The 17,243-nt window shown below is 52.6% G+C and overlaps 4 protein-coding genes across 4 annotated transcripts; 1 reads left to right on the top strand and 3 right to left on the bottom strand.

The window, feature by feature from the left end:
* Nucleotides 1-2,033: 2,033 nt before the first annotated feature.
* Triagg1_3002 (uncharacterized protein) lies at nt 2,034-5,685 on the top strand (the record flags this gene model as incomplete). Its single annotated transcript, XM_062897247.1, has 2 exons — nt 2,034-2,146; nt 2,265-5,685. 2 exons carry the CDS (start codon nt 2,034-2,036, stop codon nt 5,683-5,685), a joined length of 3,534 nt encoding a protein of 1,177 aa, XP_062758069.1.
* A 1,162-nt stretch (nt 5,686-6,847) lies between these two features.
* Nucleotides 6,848-8,269, bottom strand: Triagg1_3001 (uncharacterized protein; the record flags this gene model as incomplete). The annotated part of the gene is made up of 1 exon (XM_062897246.1): nt 6,848-8,269. The coding sequence occupies one exon, from the start codon at nt 8,267-8,269 to the stop codon at nt 6,848-6,850; it is 1,422 nt and encodes a 473-aa protein (XP_062758068.1).
* Nucleotides 8,270-8,756: 487 nt separating this feature from the next.
* Nucleotides 8,757-9,155, bottom strand: Triagg1_3000 (uncharacterized protein; the record flags this gene model as incomplete). The annotated part of the gene is made up of 1 exon (XM_062897245.1): nt 8,757-9,155. One exon carries the CDS (start codon nt 9,153-9,155, stop codon nt 8,757-8,759), a length of 399 nt encoding a protein of 132 aa, XP_062758067.1.
* A 3,936-nt stretch (nt 9,156-13,091) lies between these two features.
* Triagg1_2999 (transcriptional regulator family: Fungal Specific TF) lies at nt 13,092-15,224 on the bottom strand (the record flags this gene model as incomplete). Its single annotated transcript, XM_062897244.1, has 2 exons — nt 13,092-14,995; nt 15,113-15,224. 2 exons carry the CDS (start codon nt 15,222-15,224, stop codon nt 13,092-13,094), a joined length of 2,016 nt encoding a protein of 671 aa, XP_062758066.1.
* Between the last annotated feature and the right edge of the window lie 2,019 nt (nt 15,225-17,243).

Here is a 17,243-nt window from a genome sequence, read left to right as displayed (position 1 = left end):
CCCCCCCCCCCCCCCCCCCCCCCCCCCCCCCCCCCCCCCCCCCCCCCCCCCCCCACTAAAAATTAGCCCATCTGAAGCACAGTTTCCAGGCGTTTGCGCATCGCAATCCTTCCGAGGCCGTGCGGATTAGAGGCGTTGGGTGGCTTGCTTCAGGCGTCTCTAGATGTGCAGGGGTCGGGGCTTAAGCAGTAATGAATTTGATAGTCCGTAACTCGGACAAATAAGAACAAACAGCTGATTGGAGTTGAGATGCGGAGTGCATTCTCCCTTTTTTCCCCCGGTAGATACGGAGTAATTCATGCCTGCAGCTGTTAACTTGGAGTCCATGCTCTCTCTCTCATGTCGCTCTTGGTTGCTCTGCTCATCGAACCGAGGTGGTGTGAAAAGCAAGCCTCACGTGATGCAGGCAGCTAGAAAAAGGAGCCGATTGCTCTTCTGTTCCTTTGGGCTAAAAAAAGAAACATCTGTGACGGGAAGGGGAAAGGGCGCCAAGGTTGATTAGCTTGGATAGCCTAATTCTCGGGAAATTGAGCTGATGCGATGCTATTGATAGAGTGTGATTTTAATGCGGAAGAAATCGACGATGCGGTTTCGTTTGAGGGGACATGCATAAACGAGAAGAGGGGAATAGAAAGAGGAGAGAGACTAGAAACAAGATAAGAAAGAAGAAGGGACAAGAAGAGGAAGAAGAAGAAGAAGAAGAAGACAAAACGGCTGCTTGTTTGGGCAAAGATTCCAAGTTGCAATAGTGGGCGGGCGCATTGGAAATCAGCAGCTGAGCGTCAGACAGTAAGACACTTTGGGGGGGGATTCCATGCCATCAACCCCTGTTCAGAGAGAGGGAGCAGAGACGGATTCAGTGTAGAGGCGCATGTCGGCCAAATCCGTAGTTTGACAGCTAAGCATCTGCCGCGGGTGCTCGTGCGCGCACAGATGAATATGCCGGTGCCGTTTAGTCCGTATGATAGAGACAAAATAAATGAGAGCGATGCTCAGGAAGGGAGGTGGAGGATGAGGATGATGGGATGTTGATTAGAGGCATGTAATCCCTGAATTCGTATAGATGGATACAAGAGGCCATGCTGTAGGATTAGAATCATAAAGAAAAAGACGAGGATAAACGGTGAAGCAAGTAAAAATAAAAATGTTGTCCAAGATACAGTAGGTGCTGTAATACAGATCTCATGCTCAACGAAGTCGTCGTCTTTCTCTCCGTATTTACCCCTGCTTGGGGGTCCGTATTGCTACAAGTAGAGTAGCAGCAGGATGGATCAAAGCTACGATGCTACCAGGCCCTGCTCCGTAGACGAGTGGGTACATGAATGGGCGATGATGAAAACAGACTCAACATTCTTGGCGACATATCGATTGTCATCTTGCTGCCTCTTTTTTCCCCTCTCAGTTTTACTCATCATGTCCAGTGCTGATGGTTCTTCTGTACTATGGGCATTGTTATGTAACCTAGGTAGGTACCAATTCAACCTATACATTCAGTGCTTGGACTGCGCTGTAATCTCTCGCCCACCCTTCTGCTTCTGTTGTTCCAGGGCTTCTCTGCCGCACTAGTGCAGTTGCAGTGGGCGTGCTCGCATGGGGCGTTGCGGACGCTAATCGAGAGCTTCTAGAGACAGATTGACAGGGCCCAGCAAGTACCAGCTACACCGGCGCAGGTGCGTGCGGGCACCCCGTCCCAAGTACTTGCACATGTCAGAGAACACCCCTAGCGTCCGCAGCTCTACTGGGCTTCTACTGTCTGGTCAAGTCCAGTGCTTTTCAGGTCCACGGTGCCTTGCCTCGACACTGACTAGAGCCTCTCAGCCACTTCCTCCGCCTCATCGCCGCTCCCTTTACCTGTTCCTATTCCTATTCCTATTCGTACCCTTCCATTTCCTGCTCCTCCAATCCGCCGTCTCTTCCTCTGCTATACCAACCTGCTGCAGAGCCTTTCCGCCAGCATCGCGATCCTCCCCTCGCCGACTCTGCTGGACATGCCGTATCGTGTATAAGCAGCCGATTGCCAGCGGACCAGCGTCATGGACGACGCCGAGGCGCCGCCCGAGGCGCGACGGCTGAGCATCGAAAAGGTGCCCATCGTCCTCGAGGCGCCGCCGCCCTTTGACGGGCTGCCAGACGAAATCATCGAGCAGTGAGCAGTTCTTCCCCTGGAGTGGTAGACGGGGCTTCAAAATGCGAGCAAAAGGAAGCACGGGAGAGCACGAACAGCGAGTAGGAGGGGGGGAAAAAATCTGACGATAGCATCACAGGATACTTCTAGCCACGGATCCCAATGGCTTCGCCTCGCTCATGACGCTCAACCGCAAATGGAGAGAAGTGTCACAGCGCCCGCACCTCTACCGATACCACCTCGCACGATGTCCGACGTATGCCACGTCCCATGCCCGCTTGCCGTCCGCCGATGACGCCAACTTGCCTCGTCTGCGGCGCATGTTCGCCAGTGAAATCAAGCGAAACCTCTTCGAGTCCTATGTGCGGCCGAGCGTCACCATCATCAAGCTCATATCCAAGGCCATCAGCTCCTCGTCATGTCCGGGAGGAGAGGGCATGGGCTTCACGACGTCCTCAAACGGGCACTTCGTATTAGCCTACAACTCATCACGGATGTACTTGATAAATACCCAAGGCTCGGGTATCGAGATGAAGCGCGAGTTCAAGATGCTGCGCCGCCCGGTATCGGCATGCGTTTCCAACGATGCAACCCTCTTGGCCGTTCTTTCCACCGAGATGCAAGTCGACATTTACGATTTGAAACAATCTCCGCCCAAACGGAAGCAGTCCATGATACTCGACAACAACCCACGAACCATTGCGCTGTCGCCCTGTGGTACTGTTCTCACCGCAGCATATGATGGAGGCATTGAGGTCCAGTCACTGAGCCGCGGAGCGTCCTCCACCGAAAGGCGCGCGGTCAAGTGTGATGCAGTAGATGCTTTGGCCTTTTCCTTCGACGGCACGCAGATTCTTGGCACAACATTACATTCGTCTCCACCGAGCACGGTCGTCATCACTGCGCCGTACTATGATCCCGGCGCCCTTGCCATGGAACAAGCCGAAGAGAACCTCAGCGCAATGTGGACCACATCCATCCTGTTCCCCAACTCGAGTCGAGACTGCAGCCATGCCGTGCTTCTACAGGACGGAAGCCAGGAGGAGGCCGCCTGGGCATTTGCATACGACCGTAGCTTCGAGAGCTTTCGAGCCGTTCGGATTGATGACCTCAGAAATGGCACCACGCACTTCACCGGGCCAGTGCCCAAAACAACCTCGCAGGCCAAGCTGCTTCCTTGTACACTGCCTTCAGCTACGTATCATGGCGAGTTGGTATCGGCGTGTTTCCACGGTAGCGAGATTTGGATTTATGGCGTGCCTGAGGACTTGACTGCGGTGCCCGAAGTCCCATCAACCACCGACAATGCATCTGACCTGGCTCGGAGGAACAGCGCTCAGAGCCATTCCTCGCGATCGCCATCAACGAGGACACAGGAGGTTGTTGTTCCCACAGTTCCCACGGGAAGAGTTCCTCAGTGGCAGATTTTGTGTGATAAGTCGAGAAACAACTTTGTGGCAGGGCATCAAACGTCGGAGCTTACCGGTGTGAGCAACGTGAAATGGGTTTCAGGATTTGGCGACTCGTCACTGAAGGAAAGGCTGATTGTTACGGCCTCTGGAGTTGCTGGGCCTAGGCTCGTCACCGAAGACGAGGACATGGATTTTGTCGATGGCGGCAGAATCGCTCTGGTGGATTTTGGATATGCTTTCACCGACGGAACCAAGACTGAGATCATCATTGAGGTAGGAACCGATGATGCGGAGGTACTTGAAGAGGAGCAGCGCGATATAGAAACCGAGGTTGCCATTGTGCGGCGGAGGACGGTGGTCCAACGTGGAGGAAGAGCAGGGGGGAGGAGAGGCAGCCTGATGCGAACTGCTACAATCGCCGTCACTCCCACCTCTGCTACCGGAGCTGGACCCGGCCACCATATAGTGTCGCCAATTTCGCCTGAATCAACGAGGAGTAACGAGGACGATGACCCCCTAGTACCAAGGACGATGAACCGCAATCCTGTCGCAAACCGGCCAATCATACGCGAGCCAGTCGAAGACGAGGAGTACTTGTCCATTGAGGAACAGGAAGCCATGGACGCCCCCTATGCGCACTCTAGCCCGCGCTCAGGGACAACTCTTCGCCGAGCGGCCACAGTCGCTGCTGCCAACCGCTTGTTAAATCCGCGGACAGCTGACGGGCGCCCCATAGAGTACCGCCGAGCCGACGGTAGGAGAGAGCATCCTCACGAGAGTGACGCGGATAACTGGGAACCGCCGCCTCCTCCGTATCAAGCTGAGGATCCCGGGGACACGCCTGCGTTTCTACGAGGCCGCGCAGTTTTGGCGCCTGCCTCATTCCCGACGCAATCGCCGCAGTATCTGCCAGTGCCGGCAAGTCACAGCGTTCCGCCTCAGCCACCGGCCCTGGTGATTCCACCGAATTTATCGTTGGCAGCTCACGCAGCTAGCCATCTCAGCAACCACGGATTAAGCCATGGCAGGTCTTCCAGCGACTCAACCGTGGTAAGCAGGCTACGACCTGATGAAGAACTGCATTTACCACTTTCAAGCACCTCTGGTCCGTTAGATCACGAGGACATATACGACGTGTCCCCCCCAGCTTCACCAATGAGGGCTCGAAGTCGAGACAGCCAGTCCATGGTCACTACTCAAGATTCTGTCAGGCCACGACCGACAACTGCAACATCGAACACTTCGGTAGGGCTTTATGAAAGCAGTCCAGCAACTGTAGGTCCTCTGGTGCATCCCGAATTCGACTTTGGCGGGCCGGGACTTGGGTTCGATACTTCTCCGATGTCAACAGTCGAGACCACCAGCACCTCAAGTAATATTATACGAAGGCTATCGAATGCACAAACTTGGCCATTGGTATCTCCATCGTCTGAAAGTTACCCAACGCCATCTTCCACTTACGCTGAACCGGTGCGATTGCAATCAGCCTTGCCCCCGGCTCCTAGCTCGGACCAAATGGCCAGGCTGATCCGGAGAGCCAGTCAAGGAAACCCTCTCAACCTAGCAGGCAGTCTGACCTCGCCATATGACCAGCAATATCAGAGACCACAGCCGGTTGCAGGCTCTCTGGCTCTCCCTACAGCAAATATGGCCCATCTTGACGTTGACCAACCCCTGATCATCAGCACTCCCCGTGGTGTGGGCGGTGCTTTTGATCCCCCGGGGCGCAGGACATCCCGTCGTGGCGATCTACCGATTGTGGCCCCTGTGCCTCGAAGGCCTCGCCCAACTGGTGGCTCTGCTGCACCTCCCACGGTAGAGAGGCTGGAAACCATCTCCACCGGCCGTCCCCAACCCATACAGGCCAACAACCTTGTCTTGCCAACATGGATGAAGGGGCCGCCAGCCTCGCCTGGCCGGCAGCCATCAACGGTAAATCGACGACCCAGTCGAGCCGAGAGGAGCGCGGCGAAGAATATGCGCGACGCGAAGAAGCGAGGGTGGACGGCCAAGAAGAAGAAGAAGGAGGTCCCCAAGCCGGTCATTGCGGAGGAAGACCACATTGGCAGCATCTGGATGGACATGGAGCCGCCGCCTCCGCCGCCCAAGGACCATCATGATAAAGACAAGAAGTGCAGCGTTATGTAATGAAATGTTTTGTACAATGCCTTTTTTTATACTGCTTTTTCATTATTCATCCGCAGCCCCTGGGTTGTATGGAACGATTTGTCGACATCTATATATAATACATCAAGGAAGTGAGGAAGCGAGCTTGTGGTTGTCTGTCAGTATTTCTTTTCCACCAAAGATACTCTCTGATTTGTTACGTTGGATATCGTCGAAACAAGATACCGGGTCGTCTACTTTGCGGTTTTTGTTTTCTTGGATTTTTGCCTTTGCGTTTGTTTGTTTTTATTTGATGGGCATTCTATCTATCATCGGCATAGCGTGTAGGAAGCGGAAGTAAGAGAGAGGGAAAGAGAGAAAAAGTGATGGTTTCGCGTTTGCTTTTGGGAGTCGTTTTTTTTTTGTCTTATACGGGATTGGATATCGAGCGACATGTGCATAGTGTATATGAGAGAGGGAGAGATGTTGCGTGCATTCTACTATTATATAGGTATACACAAGTACAGCGGCATTCGTTAATGTATGGCGAGAACATGATTTTGGAAAAACATGTTGATAGCGTGTTAATAGCACCTCTACTTGTCGTCTTGGTCATACTCAAACTCATTCCATGCGCTCGTGGTTGTAAATACTATGTTCTTATATATATTCCACAGGAGTATACGGAGTATTAAAGCCAGCTATTACTATCGCAGATCACCGCCCCCCAGACCATCGTCTCAAACGAAGTTGCTATTCCTTGCTAAGCTTCCTCCCATCAATATGACGATATTTTCATTCCCATCCACCCAAAGTATCAATCAATCAAATTAAGCGCCTCGCCATACTGCCTCTGACCGGCCCATAGCCCTTGGTATATATACACAAAGGAAATGTATATCGTTAAAAATAAATGGAATCCTTTGGAATCCATGGTATCACTCATTCTTTGTCGACAAAAGAAAAGAACAGAAAAAAAGATAAAATAAAAAAGACCTTTTGCCTCTCGTTGCCGTATGCACAATGTTTATAGGGAGGAGGATTAGAACAAAGGGAAAATCGAGAGAAACAAAAAAAACACAAGAAAACCTAACCAGGACAAAGCAGGCTGCTTTATCAATGACAAATTGGAAAAAAAAAAGGAGTATCGCGATGTAGATTTCGACCAAATGAGGGGAGAGAGGGGTGGGAGGTATTATCGGTGTCATATTCTGTTCATCATCGCAGGAGGACCGAGGTATGGCTCCCCTCGGTGTACGTCTTCGAGCTGAGCCTCGACCATGAGATCTGTAAACGTCGTGGCGTGCGTCTGACGCCTATCATAAGTGCTGTGCATCATGATGGGGTCGGCAAATATGTTGATGTTCTCTCCGCTTGGTTCCCCAGGTACGTTCTGTGGGTAGACTCGGGTACTGGAAGCTTTCATGGCTCTTATAGGAGCCAACCGGTTCCGAGACTCAACGTGCCCTGTGCGAGCATTTCGTTCATCGTCCGAGCTAATGGAGCCTTGAGAGCCCGTAGGCGAGTGGTTCGAAGGGCTAGGAGAGTCAAATGGGTTTGGAATGGAAAGACGCCGGGATGTATCATTGTGGTTGAGAACAATCTGCGGAGGCATCTGGCTGATGGAAGAGCTGATGGAGGGGCTTTTGCGGATAAAGTCGGCGCGGTAAGAGTTTGGCTGAAGGATTGGGTCGGAGACCATGATGCTGGTGCCTTGAGGACCGGGACCGAGATGCTTAATCCGCCCGAAGCCTGTCTTCTCGGAGTAGCCATTCTTGCTTCGGCGGTTGCGGCGACGGATGAAGAGGAACACGATGGCTCCCAGGACAGCCAGGACAGCGCAGCCTCCAATGACACCACCAATTATGGAGACTGTCTTTGGGTTTGTTGCCTTGGAAGGAGTTGATTCCGGGCCAGAGCTTTTGTCGGCCGTTGGGGAGGGGTCAGGGATCGATGTTGTTGATGGGAGTGTTGTTGATGGGAGTGTTGTTGATGGGAGTGTTGTTGATGGGAGTGTTGATTCTTCCGTTGGGAACGACGTTGGCGTGGTAGCAATTGGCGCAACAACCAGAGAAGAGGCAGGTGTAGAAGAGGCTTGTGCAGAAGTCGGCGCAGTAGTTGCTGATGTAGCGCTTGCGGGTGAAGTGCTTGTTTGTGAAGCAGTTGTTTGCGAAGGGCTGGACGAGGAACTGGCGCTCTCCGGAGATGTGCTCTGGTCAGCATTCTTCACGCACTGAGTGTTGTCTTCAGAACATGAATATCCAAACGGACAGCAGAGGTCGGTGCCGCATTTTGCCAACGCAACGTCAAAGATGCTGGTTTTGATGGGCGAGTTTTGGTTCTTGCTCGGGTCTTGCTGGTTAACATCGCAGGTGATGGGCTGGATCTTTTCGCAGGTCGAGCCGTTTGGACAACACAGAGCCGTCGTGTTGCCAGCTAACGGGAGGCAGGATGTTCCCTCGGCACAGCAAAAGTTATTGGGCAGACCCGAAGGACAGGACTGGAAATTAGCAGGGCACTGCGCCGCGTCTTGGATATAGACAGAGCCTAACGGTGAGGCTGAGACAAGTGATGCCAATGCCGAAACCAGCAGCATGAGACGAGCAGACCGTGATGCAGTAGTCATTGTATTTTGACCAGAAAACCCCCAGATCAACATGCCCAAGTTGAAGATTATAAAATTATCGTGCCCAATGTAAGATACCAGGCAGGAGAGTCGGCGTCGGTGTCGGTAGGGTTGGCTGAACCAGCAGCCGTGTAAGCCACTGAACAGAAGACTCCCGAAGAGAAAAGAAAGCCAAGACAAGAGTGGGAAAATTCGGGACGATGTGTGAAAGAAAGTCGTCACGAGGTAATCTTGGCTCTCGTGTGTTGGATCAAAGAACGAGTTATGTGTATGTGTGTTCCAAAGACAAAGTGCATACACCAAACAACGGGGGAAAGCAAGCAAGCACTGAACGGTGGTCAATGTGAGAATGAATGTAACGTGAACAAGCAAGCAAGTAGGAAAAGAGAAGGAAGAATAAAGGGTAGAGGGTAGAGGGTTAAGGATAGAGAGTGGAAGAATAGGTGAAGAAGCTAGGAGGGACAAGAAAACTAGGAGGAGCTCAAAGTCACGGCGGGTTATGAGAGACGAGAGACGGCCCCAGGATACGAACAACTACGATGTAAATGCATAGATAGAGATAGGCGCGCATCAGACGAGTCTGGCGTGTTGAATCCGCTCTGGCGCGTCTCAGAAGCGGCGTCATTCCAGATGTCGATGCCTGGGCGGCTTCTTCACCATGTCGAGCACGAGCAGGTTTCAAGGGCCACTCCATTTGCATTCTGCACTGCCAGCGAGTGAATGCGGGCTGTTCGAAACAACGGCCAAGCAGCCAGTCGACGCTCCAGAGCCACTCGAGAGGCGACCACTCGGCGCCAGTGCAGACCAGGGGGAACTCGCGGAGGAACGACTGGAGATGCCTCGAGTAAAGGTCCATGTCAGCAGTCGGCTTGTCAATCGCTGTCATGGTGGGTGGCAGCTTGCACTGTAACTGTGGGAAGTGCTCATAGCACCACGGAGCTCTTCAGACATGGTACCTGAGCAAAAACGACTGGCGGGCGATTGACGTCGGACGGGCGATGCGTCATGGCCTATGGAGCTGATGCACAGCGTTTGGCAAGCTTTTGGTGGGCTGACGATGCAAGATGGAGGTTTGGAGTTTCAGGCTTAGGCGCGCTGGAGGAGGCGGTTGGCGCTCGTTGGCCCTGGCGAGAAACAACTGGCTGTGCGGTAGGCGCCTTTGCAGTGCTGTAGCCGCTGGGGAGGGGCTCTTCCAGTGGTTGGGCGCCTACGAGTATTACCAGGTAGTACCAGACATTACAGCAGCCAGCGGCAAGGTGCAGCAGCTGGTTGCAGTGCTCGTACTTGCAGGTCTGGGCGGTTACGGGTGGGCGGCAGCGTATGTACAAGTACATGGAAGAAGCCAAGTGAATCTACCAGGTAGTAGGATTGAACAACGGGTGAAACAATTGATTGATTAATTCTTGACGGCGAAACCAAACATTGATTAATTCACCAGGGGCATCTAGTTACTCAGTACAATGCAGTAGTCAGTATGGATAGAGTGTTGGTGAGTATTATTCAAATTCTTCTGCTCCGTACTCGGATTATTCCACACAATCGCTGGCTTACATACACACTGAGCACATGCCAAACCAAGAACCAAAAAAGATGCCCCCCATGAAACCAAACAACTCGCTCGCTCTCCCTCGGCATCTTTGCTCAGAGATGCCACTCCAGATGCCACTCTGCGGTACAACCACTCCTACCCCCGAGTATCCCCGTGTGCAAAAGGGCCTCTATTTCTTCGGCCATGTCAAAAATTCCACACCATCAAATCCAAGCGAGGATGAACAAGAAGCGCGAGTACTCGTACCTACGCGAAAACACCTGAAAACACAAGAGGCAGAGACGGAAGAAGAGACTGCACGATAGTGATCACCACCCCCCGGTCCCGGCTAGTCTTCCGTCTTACTTTTGTTTCCAAACAAACAGTCGTCATCATTGTCATGCATCTGTCTTCCCTTTCGTTTTTTTTTTTTTTTTGTGTTCTTACCATCCCATCCCCCCTTGTACCCAGCAGTATTTCCCTCCGTTCCCGCGAAGCAGGGCTGTACGGAACCCGACCTTGTCGCCTCCGGCCCCCTTCCCCTGGTACCTGTACTTGCACCACCCCGTATCAGATGGAGCTGTACCTCGTCCCATGTGCCACCAGGTACCTGTAATCCCACTTGGCGCTCCATGTTCCTGCATGCTGCACTCACTCTCTCTCTCTCTTGCCCGTCACCAACAGAGTACCTACCAGGTAGTACCTACTCATACAGGTGGTACAGCGTGCCCCAGCATGAAGGATTGCATGTACATGCTTCCACCCGCAATGCCTGTACCTGTACATGCACGAGGTCACCCGCTCAAAACTCCTCCTCTTCCTCTCCCCCCCAGCAAAAGCCCAATGCCGAGAGTTTTTTTTTTCTTTTCGCCCTGGGCCATCGCCTCACTCTTTTGAAGCTACCCCTGCTCGTTGGGAAGAAGAAGAAAAATGAATTCCATCAAGTCCGGCATCTTTTGCTTCTCGTGCTGTTATCGTCCATGTCCCTCCCCCGGTTGTTGTAATCCGTTCTTCTCCCCCCAATGCAGCTAGATACCATCATCGTACAGTAGATGCAAGTACGCAGCAAATCCATCATACCATTGATTCCCTCAACACAGCCAACACATACGCGTCCGTTCTACGTGTTTTCTTTCCAGCTCACCCACCCGTCCACGCTTACGCTCAGCTGAGACTCACCACCCCATCTTTGCATATTCGATAGTCCGAACCCATTGCCATCAAATAAGGTACCTATCCCCTATCTATCAAGTAAAATAAAAACGCCACCCAATTTTGGGCCGCACCGCACCGCCACCACGCCACGCCAAGCCCGCCCCAACAATGTCCCCGTGGTTTGAAAAACACCAAAGAAAACCAGCAACTGAAAACCAATCATCCCATGCCCTGTCGTGTTTTCCTCCCTCCCAACCCCGGTCCAGAAAGATGCATCGCTTTGTTTTTTCTTGCTTCTCCCCGGTCCTTTCCCTCCAATTGCCCTCGCCCATCCATCGCCACAATTTGTTTTAAAAGAAAAATCAACTAAAAACTGCAATGCAATGCCCACACCCCCCGGATTCTCCTCACAGTACGCATGCAACGACACGCTCTGAAAGGCTCGCTCTAAAGTGGCCACATTGACTTTCGTTTTTTTTTATTATCATTTTTTCCCTTGCATGGATCTGATGGCTTCTCCGCGGCACAGTATCGTTGCAACTGCAGCCCGTTTCTCTCCTTGTACACCCACACCCTCCACCCAAATGCTCCCCCTTGCAAGAAAAAGTCGGGACTCGTCCGCAGACATTGCCGAGCAAAGCCTGTACGAGCATCTCGTCCTTGCTCTCTATTTTCCTCGCTCGAGTTTATCCCCTTCTCCATCCTTTGATGCAAAAAAAAACTCTACTTTCTTCTTTTTATCCGGTCAGCTGATTCCCTGCCAAATCCCTTTGTCTTCGGCCCTCTTTCACTCCGGGCAGGGGGGGATGCTACACCCCGATTCGGTGAGATTCTGAATTTGACAGGCTGCCTGATACTATCCCTACCCAAAATGCCGTAATTCTCTGTGTAAGTGGAGGCACGTCCCCTCCCGATAATGGAAAGAAGAAGAAGAAGAAAACATGCCATCATCGGTTCCATCTGCCCGGACGTCGCTCTATGTGTTTTCTCTCTTCTTTTTCCTTTCCTTTGCCCTATCTCTGCCCAAAAGTTCCCCCTCTCCATGAAATCTCATCCTTTCTCTTCTCCCCGCTAACGTCACCCTCCACCGGTTGCATCTTGCATATTCTTACCCAATATTAGTCAATATCCATATGCATATACAATATGCAGTAGCCCGTAAATGAGCCAATGAAAAGAAGCATCATGTCGTGAAATCGTATTGAATATACACCCTGGCCAATATGTTGATAAACTCAATTCATTACTCTATCCACGCCGTTTTGTGCAAAATGCAAAGCAAGGTGCAAGAGTGCCGACATCGACCCTGGTCACAATAGCATCATTTCTCGCAGAGCTCATGGTCAAAACAAGTATACATTATGGATAGTCACCAAATTGATATTTAAGACCAACTAAATCATGTGTGTATAAGACAACATGCATCATTCAACAGGAACTCCGTAGTTTCCTAAACCCTATCCCCGATGATCGCCGCCAGCTTGCTCTCATTCTTTCTGTATCCCATACCCATGCTAGATGCTTCATGAAAACCAGCCATGGAGGTGTTCCGTCCTCTCAAAGGCCTGGAAAGAAAATGCGGAAAAAAAAACCAAATACACACGTATTGCGCCGAGCCCAATGCCAGCCTGGTATATTGTGTAAGCATAAAGCATGCCGAATGTGATACCGCAAACTCGTGTCCCGCAAATGGGGATGTTCGAAAAGAAATCCAAAATGCATCATTCATCACCAGTCTGCCATCCAGGCAGACCATCCACGCAAAATTCTTCGTTATTTCCTCCAAGTATTCCAAGTTATCCAAAGTGTGTCTCAAAAGTGTCCAAGGCTTTCCCATATCGCACTAATCTCTGTTTGTGTAAAAACCGCTGTGAGCCCTGCTTGCCTTGCGGCATCCTCTAATAAGCCCATCTCAGAAGGGGTATACGTGAAAAAGGTGGAGATGGCATCTCTTAAGAAAGAATCATAAATAAAAGAATGAAGTATAAAAAAAAAGGGTAATAAGAGAAATGAAGGTTGGCAAATGCCTGCTTTGCCTTTGTGGTGGAAAAGGAAGAACATGGAACACTGGCTGCTCAAACAGGCTCTTGTGCTTGTCGCACCTCAGAGACCAGCTTGTAGAGATATGCCAAGTTCGCCTTACATGAGCAGGTAGTCCATGTTCTGCATCCGCATGAGATCTCTCCAGTGGAGATATTGCTGAGGAACATCGGAGCCGGCGCTCTCGGGAGTGCCGAGCCTCGACAAGTTGTCGTTGTGAAGCCAGAGGCCACGCAGCACCATGACCATTCGGCCAAAAGAGCCACAGTTGGCCTGCTCGCCGAGCTGCGCAACACGCTCCTCAAACAGGGCACGGAATTCGGAGCCGGGCAGGCTGATGGAGCCGCACAAGAGGTAGACCCAGACCAAGCTGCGGTCAAACCCTTCTGGGCCCGACGGGATAAATCGCAAGACATTGGTAAGCTTATCAACCAGACCCATCGGCGAGTGCTGCTCGGGGCTAAAGCCAGGCACCAAGCTGCACAGGTAAATGCGCGCCGCCAGGCGGAAGGCGGCGGTGATGTTCTTGGAAAGCTGCTTGGGCGACAGTGTGCCGTTGGCGTTGTAGGGCATCCTGGGCGTAAACTCATTGACCTCGGTGAGGCTAATCTGCTCGCCTAGGGCGGAAACATGTTGGCAGAGAGTGAAATCATCCATGCCGTCTCGCTTGAGAGACTCGAGGCAGGCAATCTCAGAGATGAGATACATGACTCGGTCCTCGCAGCCCATCAGCTCGCGCAGGCCCATGTATGGATTCGCTTGAGACAGGTGCTTCTCGCGGTACGTGTGTGCAAAGGTAGGGGATGTTCCCTGCATGGTGGCGCCAAGGATGTCAATCCAGGCGGTCAGGGTCATGTTGAACGGAGTCTGCATCATCGGCGTGGCAGGGTCCAAGACTTGACGGGGGAGGTCCAGCTTGGTCACCAGGTTGATGGCAGCTTGGAAGTGCTGGTGCCACGCAATGTCGAGCAGCTCCTCGTTTGACGAGCGGCCAACGACGCACTGGAAGAAGATGAGCCCAAGAGTAGCCTCGAGGATCTGCTGGTAGTTTTCATCGCGCTTCAGCGACTCGCAGAGCGACCAGATAGTCGCGTAGCGGTGTCGCATGATGTCATGATCAATGTCCTCGCTGGGGCCAGCGGACAGAGACTTGAGATGCTGGGCGGCGATGCTCAGGCAGCAGTGCAGATATGTGTTGTTGGACTGCAGGGCAGGGAGAATCAGGTCTGACGCCACCGATCCATGCTGGTTCGTCTCCAGGATGGGGAAGATGGTGGGCAGGACGAACTGGATGAAGTGGTCAAACAGGCGCTGGTCATTCTCATCCAACTCAATCTTGACCTGCCTGGAGTCGTAGGAAGGTCCGTGGGAAAAGTCAAAGAAGTTGACGTTGAGCGCCTCCTCGGCCAGCGATTCGCGGCGCTCCTCGTGAACCTGCTCGACCCAACTTCCCGGAAGGCTACCCGACTGCAGGACGGTTCCCGGTGGCGGAGGTGGGCAGTAGGTGCTGAAGGTAGACACCTGAGACTCCTTCAACGTTGGGATGTCGTTGATGAACATTTGTCGCTCCGTCTTGACATCAATCTCGTAGGGCGAGTAGGAGCCAATCATGAAGTCTGGGGGCATTTGAGAGTTGTAAGAGGAGTAGTCGGCCTGGTGCACGGGGCCGTTGAAGTTGAAGCCGTTTGAGAAGTGAGAATCGATAGATGCCGACCTGTTGCGGTCCATGGGATCGGTATATGTTGCGGATGAGGGCACGGAGTGTGACAGGCCAGGAGGCGAAGAAGTGACAGAGGTTGAGATGGAGGCATGCGATGACTTTTCCGACAGCTTCTTGCGCTTGATGATGCCCTTGATGTCTTCCTTGTGCTTCTTGCGCGCATCGTTGTTGCTCCACCACATGGGTCGCTTATATTCACATTGCAGGCCAAGGTGCTTGCATGCCGTGCAAAGAGGCGTGCCCTCGTCGCACTTCTTTCGTCGTAATCTGCAGGTGTAGCAACCTAAACAACGGCAGACATCGGAGTTAGTCGATGGACATACAAGTTTCAGTGCAGAGTGTTTTCCCCCCCGAGTAAAGTAGAGCAGAGGGAGCACATCTCGGGGTGTCAGTGACATACCTGTTCTTGAACGGCGGTGCATCTGCGTGCCGCGTCGTGTAGAGCCATTGCTGGCTTTGGGGGCCGCCTTGGCCTTCCCAGACTGCGAAACGGCCATGTGTACGGAATTCATTGATGCTCTTGACAAGATATTGTGGTGATTGGGGGGCAGGGTAGACATTTGTAGCTTGCGATGCTCAACACCCAAGGTACCTTCTCTTTGTGCGCTGAGGGACCGGGGGAGGGGTGTACTTGCACAGTCCGGCAGGGGTGTGAGATACACGGTGCTTGGCCGGCTGAGAATCGCACTGTATGTCCTTTGTTGTGGGGCTGGGCAAGGAGCGGGACGAGGAGCAAATCCAGTCAATGCCGCCGTTTGTATTGCCCGGGGGTCCAGGTCTCGGACGATGAAAGGCGATAAGGATTAGTTTGGCTGTTGCTGGCTTGTCCTGCCAAAGCTGGCTGTCCGGGCCCGAAGTTGAAGATATTAAATTACGAGTCGGTCTTTTCAGATCTGAGTGGTCGGTGTAAGTCGAAGCGAGGAGTCGTATCAAACAACGGTGTCGCTTTGTTCGTCCGTCAACGGATGCTGGTGAAGTTGCGCAAAAATTAAAGTCGAAATGTGTGTATAGTGAATGACTGGTTCCAAGCAAGTCCGGCTTGCTTTTCACTGGAAATGATGATGATGCCTGATCAAAGAGGAGGAGGAGGAGGGCGGAGGGGGAAATAGGGTTAAAAGAGAAGGGGAAAGCCTTTTGGCGACACTTGAATACTCTCACCAGCACAAGGAAGAAAGAGGGTTAAATTCGAGGAGCAGGATGGGCCATGACTTATATCATGGCCGCTTCTCTCGCGGCCAAGCGTAAAGGACCATCGCGACGATTCCGCAAGGGAGGTTTCTGCAGCTTGTGTTGCTATTTTTGACATCCAAATGGCACTAATTATGCCCATCTGGAACCCACGACGCTTGTGTCCAGAGCTGCGCTTAGAGCAGCCAATGAGCTTGGTCCAGACGCAGCTCCCTGGGCTCGTGGAGTGCGGAAGAGCACCTCTAGCGGGAGAGATGCTGGCCGGGGTTGGGCCAACCACCGAGGCGAGAAAATTCCTCTTGGATGCCTGTCTGGACCCGCGGACATGTCACCCACACCGAACGCCACAGCGGAAAGAAATGGGTGACGGCTGGGCGAGCTACCCGCACGAGTTAGTCGTATGTCTGTCCGAGAGACCCGCTGGTCAAGGGCTAAAAGCCTCTGGCCGCTTGGCCTGGGCCTTTTGGGCATGATGACGCCGAGAAAGGTGCCATGTTACCAGTCCCAATCCCAGTCGCCAGTATTGGCATCTCCATGAGAACGTGGGCAGCAGCTCGGCCATGAGAGAGCCATGCCCCGAGGCCCTGTAGGCGGTGCCGTCCATCCCAGCGGATGGCCATGTGTTCACACGCATCGCATCACATCCCGTGTAATGAGCAGCACAGCACCAGTGCAAACGATGGTGTGTCGTTCAGCATACATACTCTGTGCAAGTCGGTACCTTGCTTTTCATTTGGGAATGCTGTCAGACATGCCGCTGCAGCTCAATGTACGAGTACAGTGCTTACCGTACTTGAACTCTGTTTTGCTTGACACGAGCAAACGCGGTAACTAGAGCGAGAGCTGCCGGGGTCTTCTCTCCATTTCTCGCCAAGATCCCAAGGGCCTAAACCGCATCGGCGACTGGCAGCGTATTCGGACGAAGGAGGTTGCAGATCGAGACCCCGGCACCAAAGCTGATGGTGTCGTCTTCATCAGCAGGAAAGCTTAGTGTGAATACTCGCAGTAGCTTCTTGGGTAGGAAGGCACCTGAGCAGTGCTCGTACGAGTACTCCAAGACGGTCGCCAAGATGCATCACGACGGAATTGTGCAAAACGTTACCCACCGTTCACAGAAGCGTCTGTGGCTTTCTGCCGTTGGCGGGATTGTTGCAGCAGTGCTAAGGCAGCGTAATGCTCGCACCAAGCAGGTACAGAGCACCCAACTGTCAACAGCCGAGTCGTGGAGGAGAAGCTCGGGTACACGCGAGTAAGGTGACCTCACTGTGCCTCAAGAGGTACCAATAATGCCCCAGTAGGTACTGAGTACCAATACTAATTGCTGCCTTGGGAGCAGGTATCCA

Source organism: Trichoderma aggressivum, assembly GCF_033847375.1.
Source record: "Trichoderma aggressivum f. europaeum strain CBS 100526 chromosome Unknown scaffold_008, whole genome shotgun sequence".
NCBI lineage: Eukaryota > Fungi > Ascomycota > Sordariomycetes > Hypocreales > Hypocreaceae > Trichoderma > Trichoderma aggressivum.
This window is presented reverse-complemented; position numbering and strand designations above follow the sequence as displayed.